Source organism: Calypte anna, chromosome 20 (genome assembly GCF_003957555.1).
Source record: "Calypte anna isolate BGI_N300 chromosome 20, bCalAnn1_v1.p, whole genome shotgun sequence".
Taxonomy (NCBI): Eukaryota; Metazoa; Chordata; class Aves; order Apodiformes; family Trochilidae; genus Calypte; species Calypte anna.
In genome coordinates this window covers 6,005,562-6,019,310 of record NC_044265.1, presented here as the reverse complement: position 1 = coordinate 6,019,310, position 13,749 = coordinate 6,005,562, and the positions used below count along the sequence as shown (strand labels likewise).

Sequence of the window (13,749 nt, the reverse complement as noted above, 5' to 3'; positions counted from 1 at the left end):
AAATAAGATTTAAATATCAAGGGTCAGACTCCACAAAAAGCTGGAAAGTTAAGAAAGCACTTTCTGATTTCAGGCATGCCTTGTGCTACACATTTAGGTATAAAACCACAGATCTACTGTGCTTGATAATTATCAGTGATGGAAACCTCAAGTGTCAGACACTGGACTGAACTTTTTTGTTCAAAGTTTACAGCATAACAGATTTCACACAGCCTGTTGAAAAGCAGAAGCATCTGCCATGAAACAATGATATTGTTTAATGGGAGGAGTCCTCTTCCTGTTATGAAATGTGCTGTAACTTATGCTGACATACAGAGCCATTGTGTGACTCTGCAAAACAGAATGAATTGCACTTTACTTTTTTTTATATGTATATATTCATTCACAGCATGGAGAGTTGTGACAGTTTATACTGTGAATTTGTTTTCAGCACTATTAAGGGAGTCTGACTGGAATATAAGTTATGGGATTTGCACATTATGAATCTAGGGAAGATGCATACCTTGACAGAAAGCAGATGTTGCACATACAAGGAAGCACCTCTGAAGAATGGTGGTTTTGTCATTTAAGAAATTCTTGATTTCTATTTTATGGGATTTTTTTCTTTTTTATACTGAAGTACCTAATCCACTGTACTGATTATAGCATGGCTTGGGGAAGTAAGGGATTGTATGTCACAGTACAGAACAGCATTTGAAATTCTAGTTTTAATGTGTTTTATTTTTTGGCTAAAGCCACTTGCAGTTGGGTTTCTGTAATTGGCAGTTGCTCCTTGCTGGCACTTTGGCTTCAAATTGTAGAAAACAGCAGCTTTTGTTTTGCCTAATTCATGAAGTGTCCCTAACACTCCAGAATTCACTAGTAGATTTTTTTTTTAAGATGTAGTATTGGAAGCAAAACCAGCATTTTCCATGTCAGTCACTTGCTGAACTACATGTGTAGGTAAGGAAGAAGAGTCTGCAAAATTCAGGTACAGAAATGTTAATATTGCACATTGCTGAAGCAGCTTCAGTTGGGAAGTGCCAAACAGCTTTCATTAAACTGTCCTGTTTGTTACTGTGATTTTTCTCATCTGTTTCAAAATCAGCAGTATCATTTAACTTTTTCAGCATGGCCTAACTAAATACATCTAAATGGGCAGGCAGTGTTTCTTGCACACTTGCCATGGTTACACATACATCAGTTTGCTCCCACTGCTGACCCAAATTCCTGTCTTGTCATTTGCATATTCAGTGTTGAAATGTGAATTCCAGTCCTGCACATAAATCTGCCATGCAAGTGCACATGTTTGGTTCTGAAAGTGTGACACTTATATTTTTGGTCTGGTATTGCTACTAAGATTTTTAATCAACTGCTTACCTGCTGGGTGGAATAAAAGTTCAAGAATGTATTTAGAATCCTAAACCTATGTTGTCTGAGCATATTTTCCAAAACAACACATCTTGAAGATTCAAGACTCCCTTCTCCTCTTTCCCCCCCCTCCTCCTGTTAATTCAAACATCTCTCTGCTACTTTTGGAGCCAAAACAGTCACTGGTGGGAGCCTGAACAAGGTGAGCACAGCTTCTGGTGCTGATCAACTATCAGTCAGTGCTTGCCTTATCCCTAGGAGAGGAACCCTGTAAGAAAATCGGGCTTTTTCCTCACCCTTCCAGAACAGACTGAATTACATTTTAGTCACTCATCTGTCTTCCTCAGCTTGAACATTTTTAAGACCAGGAGCTGGCTTGGAAGGTCCCTGAGCTTCTCTTGTCACTGAGAGGTGACAGTTGATTGAGATGCTATTAAACTGGGCTTAGTGTTATGCCAGAGTCCTGCTGAACTCTAAAATAGCCTCTAATTTCTATCATTTCTCCGGTGAAATAGGTCACTTGTGAAATAGGAGAGGTCTGTACCCATCGCTCAGCCCTTTGGGAAGCTCCATCAGGGTGAATTGATCTTTTCCTGCCCTCTGGTGGCAATGGGTGAGAGCGCTCCCCCAGCTCCTGAGAGCCCTCGGCTGGAGATAATTGTACACAGCAAATTGAAGCAATTAACTGATAGAGCTGGAACTAATGAAATCACATTGAAGCAATTAAGCTGAAGAAAATTTGGATGGTTTAATTGAAAAGCAACCGTTATAAAACTTAAACAAAATACTGCATTTGTCAGAACTTGGAGTTGAGACAGCTTTGTCCTCTCAGACTATGAATAGCTTCCTCATTGTGGAACCAACAGAAATTTTTACTATTATTTTAGTGACCAATTTTCAGATTCATTTATCAACACATTGACTGTGATAATTTCACCATTTGGATTCCTGAATTTAAGTCATATGCTCAAGAATGAAAAAGTCTGTCTCCTTATTGACTTGCCTTGCAATTACATTAGATAATTTCTTATTTTATCAGACAAACATTAAACTCTTATCCTTTTTCCAGAAGTACTTTGAATTTGTGGAAGTGTAAAGTGCTGTCCTTCACAAAATGACACAGCCTGAGACACCTCTGGGGCAGTCATTGCTAAGAGATCCTGACCACAGGATCTGGTGGTCTGGTTTCTACCCAGCCTGCTCCTGACTCTCCAGCCATAGGCAGGCAGACACCTCCAGCTTTCCCTGCCTTGGTTTCATCATGATGTTATTTTTAACTCAACCACACCAAGAGACACTCGTTCATTTTTAAACACTAAAGCACCTACAGGCTGTTTCTACAGCCTAACCTGAAAGCTGCCATAAAAGGAGCAAAAACAACAATCATCTGCTGTTCAGGGGCAAAAACCTTTGCAAATACAGACCAGGGCTTTGAGCTTCCCGTGTTGAACACTCCTCATCCTTTCCCTGCAACCTGTAGCCCAGGTCACCCACCCCAGGGAGGAGGTTCCAGCCCTGGGCAGTATTTGCAGGTCAGTGCACAGACCATGGCTGAGAGCTGCACAACTTTTGAGAAGGGCCAATGCTGAGGGCCACAGGAGATGACCCAGTCAGAGGTCACTGGGCACTTGGAATAGTGGTACAGGCTGAGGACAGCTCTGATTTGAGCTGAGAGGGTCTTCAGCAGTGATTCCTATTTTAAATTTTAACAGGAGCTGGAGGATAGGCTTGTGTGGAACCTGCCAGAGCACGGAGCTGCTGGGAGGCTGGTCCTGCCTCTGGGGTCTGCTGATGGGGAGGCCAACAGCAGCATCACAGCCAAGAGCCACCAGCTGGGAGGGGTTTATACGTTCAATTAACTTCCACAGCCAGCAGTAATGAAAGCCCTCTGAAGCAATTAAGCCCAAGGAATGCTTGGGAAGGGAGTTATTTAAGAAAAACTGCACCAAAACTTCAGAAGGCACCCACTACACTTGTCACAACCTGGAGTTAAGATTCTGTTTTGCTCAAACTACAGAGTAACCTTCATAGTTTGAAACCACTGGAAGAAATATCTACCATCATCACTGATGAATTTTCACATTCATTTATAACCCTGCTGCCTTTCCTTGACAGTCACCTTATTCTGCATTTTTCCTGCCCTTGGACTCATGGCTTCCCTGCCACCTGCAGTTTGCTGTTGTGTCCTCAGACCCCTGTGCAATCACCTGGTTTAGTGGAACACAGCTCATGATGAGCCCTGGCTACAGGGCATCTCCAGTTGTTCCAAGTTTTTCTGTGGCAAACTGAAAACCAAGCAGAAGGGCAGAGCAGGTCCCTGCAGTCTCAGAGGGGAGCACAACAGGCACCAGTCACCTTCTTGGGGGTGAAAGTGTCTTTGCAGAGACAGCCTTAGTAGAAATTACATTCACAGGGTGAATTTTTTCCAGGGGTTCCCATTTGCACACTCTCCAAGCACTGCTCCTCTTAGCCCTGCCAGGAGCAGAGAGGGAGGTGGCAGAAAAGTGACATTTGCTCTCAGCTTTATTTGCATAAAAACTTCTCCTAAACCCCTGCCAGGCCAGAAGCACACCACTTGCCTGCTGCCAGGTAAAGCAGAGGGTGTGCTGGAAAAGCTGCTGCTTTGCAAGTTATTAACAGAGTCACAGGGAGCAAACCCATCTACCCCAGAGCCCTACAGGATTGCCAGGGAGGGAACAGAGAAACCCCACAGGTCATTGCACTGTATGAGCAGGTTAGTATCAAAGGGATTTTATGACATTGATGGGTGTGAAATCATAGTAGATTTGGGTAGAAAATAATAAAGTTGACCCAAAACAGGCCAACTCCCTTTTGAAACTGCCTTATGGTTGTAGGGAAGGGATCTTTCTCCTTGAGCTGCAGGTTTCCTGGCTCAGGCTGGGCTTTGGAAACTTTTATTTTGCACATGGATTGCCCAGTGTACGTGTCTGCACTCACCTCAGCAGCTTCAGCCTCAGGAGGTTGATTGGATTGGGAATATGATTGCAATTTGAAAAAAAAAAAAAAGCCATTGCTAGTAAAGCACATCAGTGCCCTCACTCTGCCAGCACTCAGTGGGAAACACAACAACCAGAGCACAGGAACCAAACCCAAACCAGGGCAGGCCCAGCCTGGTCACTGCACCAGGCTCCCCCCAACACCACAGCCCCCAGGACCCTCAGAGCTGGGGACTTGGCTGCAGCAGCACCAAAACCCATACAGCAAAACCACTCCTGACCACAATAGCAAGTACAGATCTTACCTCAGCCCCAAGGAGCAAAGCCACCATCCTCCTCTTCACAGCTCACCCCCACAGAGCTGCTCTTGCAGGGAGGAAGTGGGGTTTTCTCCTCAGGTAATGGGTGGCAGCTGATGGCCCTGCTCCCAGCTGAGGACACTGATGAAGCCAGGCCCAGCTGTGCTGGATGGGCCCAGCCTGGCAGGGGGAGAAAGTCCCCGGGGTATGGGGGACCACCCTGGATCTACTGCTTGGCCTGGACTGGACTAATAAAGGACTGAGGGGATTTGCAAATTTTTCCTTTTCCTGTCTCCTGTGGGAGGTTTTTGGACAAGGTGAGAGCCCAGGGGCTGGTAGCCAAAGCAAGGACCCAAAGCTCCACAGGCAGCTGGCCCGAGCTGTGCCTCCAAGCCCAGCCCAGCCCAAAGCCCCAGCCCAGCCAGGGCCACATGCCCATCCCCTCAGCTTGTCGCATGGTGGCCATGCCCTGAAAGCCCCCAGGAGATGGCAGCAGTCCTTCGTGTGTATCCTCTGGTGGAAACCAGACCTTGACCACCTTTCTGGAGACCCCCATGGCAGCTCCAATGGGCCAGAAGGGCTGCCAGGCCAGGGGGGTTTTTGCTCACCTCAAGTCCCCAAACTCCATCCCTGGCACCTTGCATCCCCTCAGCACCCAGCCTGCTCTAGCCAGGAGATCTCCATCTATCCCAGAGCACAGCTGCTAACACACAACTAAACCAAGTCAGTGGTCAGTTTTGCAGGAGTGTATTTACTTTCAACATGTACAATTTCTGGAACAGGATGAGTGGGCAGCAGAGGCACCGAGCACTTGTGGTTGTGCCTTCACTGCAGAATTTGGTTCCCTATTCCCATTTAGCACATCCATTCCATTCCCATTTAGCACATCCAGACTTAATGCTGCAGCTCTGGCTGTGGTTTTGTTCATTAAGCAGTGGCCACATGAACTGCTCCCACACGGCTGGTTGGGGAGCTGGAGGGCAGCACCTTTCCCAGCTCTCATCACCTACAATGCATTTGTCAGTCTTTTGAGGCATAACCAATCTCTTGCAGCACCCTGGCCACGTTGTTCATTCTCTGCAAAGCAAAACCAGCTCCTGCCATGCCCAAGCCTTGGGGACATGAGCAGCTCAGTCTGCAGGGCTGCTGGTACTCACATGGGGATTATTTCAACCCCAAATCCTAACTCTACAGACAAGCTTCCATTTCCATCTGTAGAATGGTGGTAGGTTTGCCCTCAAATCAAGGTAGTGGGTAACCCAGCCCACCTGGAGAGTAGTCTCTGGAGAGGTATATCAAGATGCTTCAAAATCCCAAGGGAGGTAGCTGAGCAGTGTGATCCCATTCTCTGACAGGAGAGGACAGGACATGGCCAGTGGGGCTGCAGGAGCTGGGGATGGAGGTGCCTCTCAGGGCCTCCTGGCCTCAGCCCTCTCTGCCAGGCACACTTTCTTTAGACAACCAGGTTCCTGCTTGGTCATCAGAGCACCAGGGTGGAAAAATAAAGGCCAAGGGCCCAGAGAGCAAGCTGCAGGAGAAACTGCACCCTGAAGTTGCACCCTGGGCAGATCTCAGGCACTGGGGTCTACTTTTTTGTTTGGTTTTGGTTTTGGTTTTTGCAAGCGCAAAGACCAGGCTCAGAGTCACAAGAGCCAAACCAGAGGGGAAGGCAAGGTTGGTCTTGACATTTCATATAATTTCATCTGCAGAACATGCTGGGAACCCATCAGATATGTAGGTGAGAAAAGAAGTTGCACTGGGGTTTGTCTTCCATTGTGCCGGTAGGACATGGCCAGGCAGGGATGCGCTCAGAGAAGATCTTTCATGACACCTGATGGCAGAGCTTCCCCTGACACACTGGCAGTGCCCAGGGCTGATTTTTTCTGTGTGACAAGGACCATCACCTGCACTGTCCTCTTCAGTCCTGGCTGGCAAGCAGCTCCATTGGCCAGGATAGCCAGGGGAGCACGCCGGGGTGAGCTGCTGGGCACCTGGGGCAGTTTGTAGCACTTGGGGTAGTTACTGAAACACTCAAAAGTGTCATTGCAGCTCCTGCAAGCCCCAGGATGGTCATCAAAGCCTGAGGATGGGAAGGGCTGGAGCTCAGTACCTGGGCAGCCGCAACAGAGGAGGGTGCGGATGGCCTGGAAGAGCACCATATCTTTGGAGAGGAACTTCTGGAAGTTGGGCTTGAAGAACAGGTACACCAGGGGGTTGTAGAATGTTGAGGACTTGGCAAAGACAGCTGAGAGCACAAAGGCCAGTGCTGGGACCTGGCTGGCATCACCAAGGACTGCCCACAGGGCAACGATGGCATAAGGAGTCCAGGCAGCCAGAAACCCCAGGCACACAGCAAGACTCAGCTGCAAGGAGATGGAGATGGTGGTGCTGTGAGCTTCTTGTAGTATACACAGGATGCTAATCCCAACAAACCCAGCCTGAGACTGGAAACCACTGCAATGAGCAACAGGACCCCAAACTGTGGGTCACATCCCCCAGGAGAGGTACTCAGCCTTCTGGATCCATTGCACTGGAGCATCAGGGATGTCAGGGCAGCAACTCAACACGTCCCAGTGTGGGCACATAAACCTGGACTCCCATTAGAGAACTCACACTCATCCCACCTGGGAACTGCCTCAGCCCACCACATAGACAGGTAGGATGCACCCAGTGACCTGGCTGGTGCCAGGCCAGCACCAAATTCCTTGGGCCCTGTCCTCTAAGCAGACCTAAACATTCCCTTTGGGGCCAGGCTTGCAAGCTCTTTTCTTTCATGTTTAGTTGTTTTTTTTAAGGGGTATCCATTCTTTTTTTTTTTTTTTTTTTTTTTTTAATGACATATCCTAGATAAATTATAGTATTAGCTTGTAGTCTGGGGAACAATGACTCATGCAAGCTCCTTTTATGATCTTTTCCAACATAACTTAAAAATGAAAACTCCTCCAGCTGATGACTCTTGAGGAGAAATGTGTTCCTACCCACACTGATACTGACACCTGCAGAATTCCCCAGCAGAGACAGACACCAGTGACTGGCAGAGGGGTCCTGCAACCTCCCCCTGCCCACAGGTTGTTGGTCTGCGACACCCCGAGACCCCTCCCCATCACCCCCAGCCCCTCCCCTACCTTCACCACCAGGCTGTGCACGCTGCGGGCTCTGTGCTGGGGGGACGTGTGCTGCCTGAGTGCCCTGCGGGACACCCGCACGGTCCAGAGGATCAGGGAGTAGGAGATGAGGATGAGGAGGCAGGGGAGAAGGTAGCAGAAGATGAAGAGGGCGAGGATGTAGAGCGTGGCCTCCCTGCTGGAGCTCTTCCAGGTGATGCAGCAGGCTGTGCCGTAGGGCTCGGGGCCGTAGCTGCCCCACTCTGCCAGGGGGGCCGTGGCAAACATCAGGGCATATGCCCAGACACCCAGCAGCAGCATCCCAGCATGCCAGGGGGAGAACTTGTTGCCTGCAGCAGAGGGGTGGGGGTGAGGATGGCTCCTGTTCCCACAGGGAAGGGAGAGCTGGCTCTGGAACTGCCCAAAGCCACCCCAGACACCATCATAGGAAGGGCTTTTTCTCTCTGGCAGACTGGCATTAAAGGAGGTGAATTTTTTTCCTTTTTATTCCATTCTCCTAAAATCTCTAATTCCCTGGTCTTCTAAGAGCTCATGATAAAGTGCTAAATCTTCAGCCGTACAGAGCAGTAACATTTTTCTTTGAAACTAAGCAATTAAAAGCACATTGAGATTAGCCACTTCCTCACTGAAAATGTGGTGGGGACCTTATCTCCTGGGGAGATAAGGTCCAGGTACCAGAACCTGCCCAGGGAAAAGCCACCAGTATCTGAGCTACGTTTAACAGCCAACTTTTATCCTTATCTTTCCTTCCACCTTTTTAGGGGTCTCCTGAGGTGTTGTGCTGGCACAGAACCAAGGTGACTCTGCTCCAGTGTTGTCCCTGAGGCACTGTGAGCTGCTGGGGACAAAGCATGGTGGTGTTTGGCAGCTGTGGCAGGCTTGGGGCAGATGGGCAGCAAGCCCTGGGCAAGGGGCTGAGAGTGCACCCTGGTGTGAAAATCAAACATCTTTGATTTTTGGGGGGGGGGGGGCTTTAATACAAAGTCTGTTCTGAAAATACATGCTAGGTGGAGGACTAGCAGCTGAGCTGAGGAAATTAAGAAGCAACTCCAAACAGGAGGAGCTGTAAACTTAGGGGACATCTCTGGGTCCCAGCTACAAAGAGCTGGTGCCCAAGCTTAGAGCTGCAAATGCTCTCAGGGGCTCTGCAGAGGAAATTGGCCTTCAGAAATGAGCTATAGCATGGCAAACCCAGCCCTCATGCATTAATTATTTCAGTGAATTAAATACATTTGGCCTTTGGCTCTCCCACTAGGGATGAGGGAAAGCAGCTCTGCCTTGCACTGCCAGAGCTTGTGACATCCCAGGATGGAAATTCTGCTGTAGTCTGGGCTCAGACCTCTGTATGGCCCAACATCCTGCAGCTCTGGGTGATACAGAAACTGGGACTTTTCTACAGAGGGGGGACAACCCCCCTGACACTTTTCTGGAAGATGCTCCTGAGCCCTAGAGTGAGGCAGGGGGCAGCTGAGATGCATGCACAGGGCACAGGGTGCAGGGAGGGGAACACACAAATAATAAAAGCCTCCAGAGCCTGCTGCAGTGTGTAGTGTCTGGGAATAGGTTGCCCTGGGGCAAAGCCTTCCTAGAAGAGGTGGATCTGGCCCATAGAAAATAATTATTAATCAGAGAGGGTTGCAAGTATAAGTCAGATAACACATCCCAGCACCTACCATATGCTGGGTAACAGACCTTCAGGCAGCAGACTGTGCTCAGCACTGTCAGGCTGGTGAGGCTGCACAGCCCAAACAAGACCCCACAGAAGGCATAGAGGGTGCACACTGTGTGATTGAACAGCCACCTGCAAGGGAAAACCTAAAGGTAAATACAGCCCACACCTCTGCCCAGAGCATCTAGAATGTTCTCCATGGTCTCTGGAGCAAGGCTTGGTATTTTCCAGTTGCACTCCTGGTGATGGGGTCTCACACCAGAAGCAAAACTGGCCATGCATGGGATGGCTGCAACAGCCTGCATGGATCCCAGAATGTGATCACCCAAGAAACCATGGGCATGATCTTGCCCCTGATTTGTTCCCTGACATGCCAGTGACAAGCACAGATGGAGCCACAGGTGCAGGAGCTGCCCTGATCCCCATCAGCACACACCACTGCAGTGCCCATACCCTGCTGGGTACCAGCTGGGAAACTCACCACAAAACAGCTTTTGAGGCAGCTCTGTGTGATAAACCAGAGGGACAGGGAACAGCAAAACATCCTGCCGTGGGACTGTGTCACTGTGCCAGCAGACTGACCCCTGGGGGTCCCTCCACACCCCTATCAGGGGTCTCCCCATTCCAAGAGAAGGTTTGCACAATGCACCTGGGACCAGGGCAGCAGTGGTTCCACAAGGTACCTGTGTGCAAAGAAGGAGGAGGTGGCCAAGGGGAAGAGTGTCACCGTCATGCTCAGGTCACTGATGGCCAAGTTGACAATGAAGAACTCAGCAGGCTTCAGCACAGACCTCTTCTGATAGGCCACCAGCAGGAGCAGAGAATTCCCAGAGAGGGACACGATGCCTGCAGAGAAGGCAGAGGAACAGTGAAGTCCATAACAGAGCTGGAAAAGGAGCCAGGAGAATCTTGAGATGTTTGAAAGCAAACCCTGGACATGTCTACAGAGGCTTCCCTCTCCAGAGTGTGTTGAGCAGGGGAGCCCATGGGACCTGCAGAGCTCTTTGAGCACATCTGGAGCTGCTTTACACTGAATCTAATCCCTTCCTGAGATCCCACAGAGGCCTTGGGTAGGAGGGCAGGGATGGGATGAGACTGCAATGGGCTCTGGGTGCAGGCTCTGGCCAGACTCAATTCTTTCAGCTGGAAGGAGCAAAGGGGACATTTCCTTCCAGCTAGATAAATAACAGGAGCTTTGTACAATTGCTCTTCTGATGTGAGGCCAAGGAGCTGGGCCCCTTCACTTTTCAATTTCTTCCTGGCAATGTCACTCCTGTGAGCTTGGGTTGTCCAATTTCACCGTAACAAAATAAACAAGAAGAAAGGCATTATGAAGATCAAGGAAAATCCAGACTAAATAAAAGAAGGCTCTTTGTTTGCTATTAGTCTATTTAAAACAACAATGGTGATTTAGATTTTATAACAAAAACAATATAAAAAAAAAAAAAAAAAAAAAAAAAAAAAAAAAGAGGCTTCCGTGTCCTGTCCTCAGAAGGGAAATCACTGCTGCTCTTGGGGTAGGACAAGAGTTTTTCCCTAATGGATTAGGCTGTAAATTAAATATCATGGTAAGAACGAGCTTCCAAAGCTGCTGAATGGCCAACATGAAGGTTCCTCTCAGGAACAGGATTCCCATGCAAGACTGGGCCAAATCCATGGCTTTGGAATCGCTCGAGGGTAGAATACTGGGATGCTTGTCCTTGTTTCCAGCCTCATGAGGCATTTTTCCCACAGACCCATCTGCACTAAATGCTCTCGATTATCTTCACTCACCCCTAGGAGCTGGAGGTGCCTACAGAACTGCTGGCAGTCCCAGCAGCATGAGCATCCCTTGGGTTCCCAACTTTGAAGGCACGAAAAACTCTTCCAGCATTTGGGAGACAACTTGCTCAGAGCTCAGAAAACTGGGAAGTTTTTCACCACCTATCATGTGATTTTAGGCCACCTCAGAGCACATTCCAGCCCCTCAGTTCCTCCTGCTGTCTTTCTGGTGTCCCCAGCTCCTAATCACAGGACATTCACCTGCATCTTCTACTGAAGCATGGACTAGCCAGAGTTCCAGATCACCTTCAAGAGTTACAAAGCTGGTAATGCTAACAGAGCATCAGGTGGCTGTTCCAAGTATTTAAAAACATAAGTGGCATATGCAGTTCTCCTGGGAGGAAAATGCAGTCACCAGACTTCGGCCAGATCATCCTTTTGGATAAGGTGGAGAGGACTAATGTGGGAAGGGCCAGTTTGAGTATTCTGCTAATGACTGAGCACTCCTGGAAGCATCAGTGACTGTGAAAGGCCTGAACATTTCTGGCAGACAGGTACCTGGGCTGCCTGCAGCAGGAAGAGGCTGACTTTCCTTACCAAAGACCAAATAGAGTGTGCCAAAAATCAGGTCTTCTCTTTCCGATAAGGTGGAGGCGAACACAGAGACATTGGACACATTTCCCATCTGCAAAGCAAGGTACACATGCAAGTGAGAATTAATTTTGGCTGACAGTGGAGTGCTCGGTGTCCCCAGCTCCTGGGGAGGGCAGATCTGCAACTTGCTCCTGGCACTGAGCTACAACCAGGCTGCAGCCCCAGCCCCACCACTGGCCCCACCTTCACTGCTCAGTGTCCAGCACTGACCTCATGGCTGGGCACGGGGCCCGTAACAGGACCAGCCTGGTAATCTCACTTGATTACCATTTCTTCAATTACAGATTTCCCTGATTAGCATTAGCCTTTGGATCTAAACTCCTTTGCAGGGCTGGGCCATGTGTTGACTGCAGCAGCACGTTTGGAGCTGCCTGGGAGCTGGAGGTTTTGTGCTCTGCAGAGCCCTCCTCTCCTCTTCCAGGTTTAACCTGTCCTTCAGGTGGCACTTCAGGTGGCATGGGTGTCCCCATGTCCACATCAGCAGAAAGCTGGCCTGAGCTCTGTTTGCAATGAAGCCAAGAACTGCTCATGCCCCCTCCCAGTGGCAAATCTATTGCCTCTGCTGTGAGATGTGCCCCCATCCAGGCAAGGGGACTTGCAACAAGCTGTTTGTCAAACCCCAGCTCAGGAGACCCTGCAGCTGGGGACAAGAAGGAATCGTCACCCCAATAATCACTGCTCCAAGCTGAGATCTTCCTTCTCCCAATGGATGCTGACTCGTGCTGCCAGCAGTGCAGACAGTGAAGAACTCGAGCACATGTATGAACAACAACAAAGTAGTAAAAAGTAATTTCCTTTCTCAAGGTGCCTGACTCACTCATGGAATTTTATCAGCCTAATTAGTTTCCCTGTTATTTTGTGCAGCTGAGCCAAAGGCTCCCAAGTGCTCAGGAAGCTCATAGGAAGTTAATAACTCCAGAGTGCCAGAGCCATGTCCCAGGCTGCAGAGTGGCACCTGGGAATGGGGCTGGGAGTCTCTCATGCTGGGAGAAAAATTTGGGCAGAGAAGAGTGAATCTAGCAGGAGATGATGATGTGGAGATGCTAGGTCCTGGCAGCCACCTTTGTACTATGGGCAGGCAGGAGAACGTAGTGCTGGTGGTGAAAGGCTGCTCAATTCAGCTCCTCCACAGAGCATCCTGGGTGCTAAATGCTCCATAGCACTGTGAAAATAGCTTCCTTTATTCTCCTGTGCCTTTGGAAGGCATAGTGTCCATGGTATGGGAAAGGTGATTTATACCTCCCTGAACAAGACTGATTCTGGCCATGAGGATGACATCCTTCATTAGCCTAATTGAAAACAACCTTTATTTAGGGCTGAGCAAATCATTACTGAAATTCTGATAATCCACAGTTCTCCCCTAGGCCATATTTCTTTCTTCCTGAAGGGCCCTTGGAAGCAGACATGCTGAACACAGCACAAGCACCCCATATCTCCAAGATGCTTCAACAAAGCATACATATTAAGGAGATGGAGCCTGGGAAAAAGGAGGGACTGTGGTCACACAGCTGCACTGGCGACAAGACAGGGCAAGACCTTGCACGAACAGCCTGGAAGGAATTGTTCCTGCTCCTCAGCGTGCATGCACACACGTGGCAAAGGAAGGAGAGAACTGGCAAAGCTCACAGGACTTCATTTCCTTCAGATTCCTGGCAGGTCTCCCATCCTGCAATCCATCAAGGGAAGCTACGAGCATCCTGTGAGATCAAGCTGGCAAAAAGTAACAGTAATCCAGGGGAGAGGAACTTCTATTTCTGACATATTACTTGGGATAGGCCTTATTATTATGGTTGTGCTTGAGCTATCTGTGAAGCACACCTCACACTGTAATACAGAAATTGATACAAATGCATCTCTTGCACTCTCAAGATATGGTGATGTCATTGACACATGGGCAATAAATCAGTTTTATAGAAATATGGAGAGCTCTCATC

General features: G+C 48.8%; 1 protein-coding gene across 1 annotated transcript; it reads right to left on the bottom strand.

The window, feature by feature from the left end:
- Positions 1-6,414: 6,414 nt before the first annotated feature.
- LOC103539780 (opsin-5-like) lies at positions 6,415-11,846 on the bottom strand. The gene is made up of 5 exons (XM_008506314.2): positions 11,759-11,846; positions 10,084-10,246; positions 9,405-9,532; positions 7,732-8,060; positions 6,415-6,969 (listed from the first exon to the last, which is right to left on the bottom strand). The coding sequence occupies exons 1-5, from the start codon at positions 11,844-11,846 to the stop codon at positions 6,415-6,417; spliced, it is 1,263 nt and encodes a 420-aa protein (XP_008504536.2).
- Between the last annotated feature and the right edge of the window lie 1,903 nt (positions 11,847-13,749).

Coding starts and splice junctions, on each gene's coding strand:
- LOC103539780 (XM_008506314.2), bottom strand. CDS start 11,846: ATGGGAAATGTGTCCAATGTCTCTGTGTTCGCCTCCACCTTATCGGAA. Junction 10,247..11,758: donor CACACTCTATTTGGTCTTTG/GTAAGGAAAGTC, acceptor CCTTCTCTGCAG/GCATCGTGTCCCTCTCTGGG. Junction 9,533..10,083: donor TCCTCCTTCTTTGCACACAG/GTACCTTGTGGA, acceptor TTTCCCTTGCAG/GTGGCTGTTCAATCACACAG.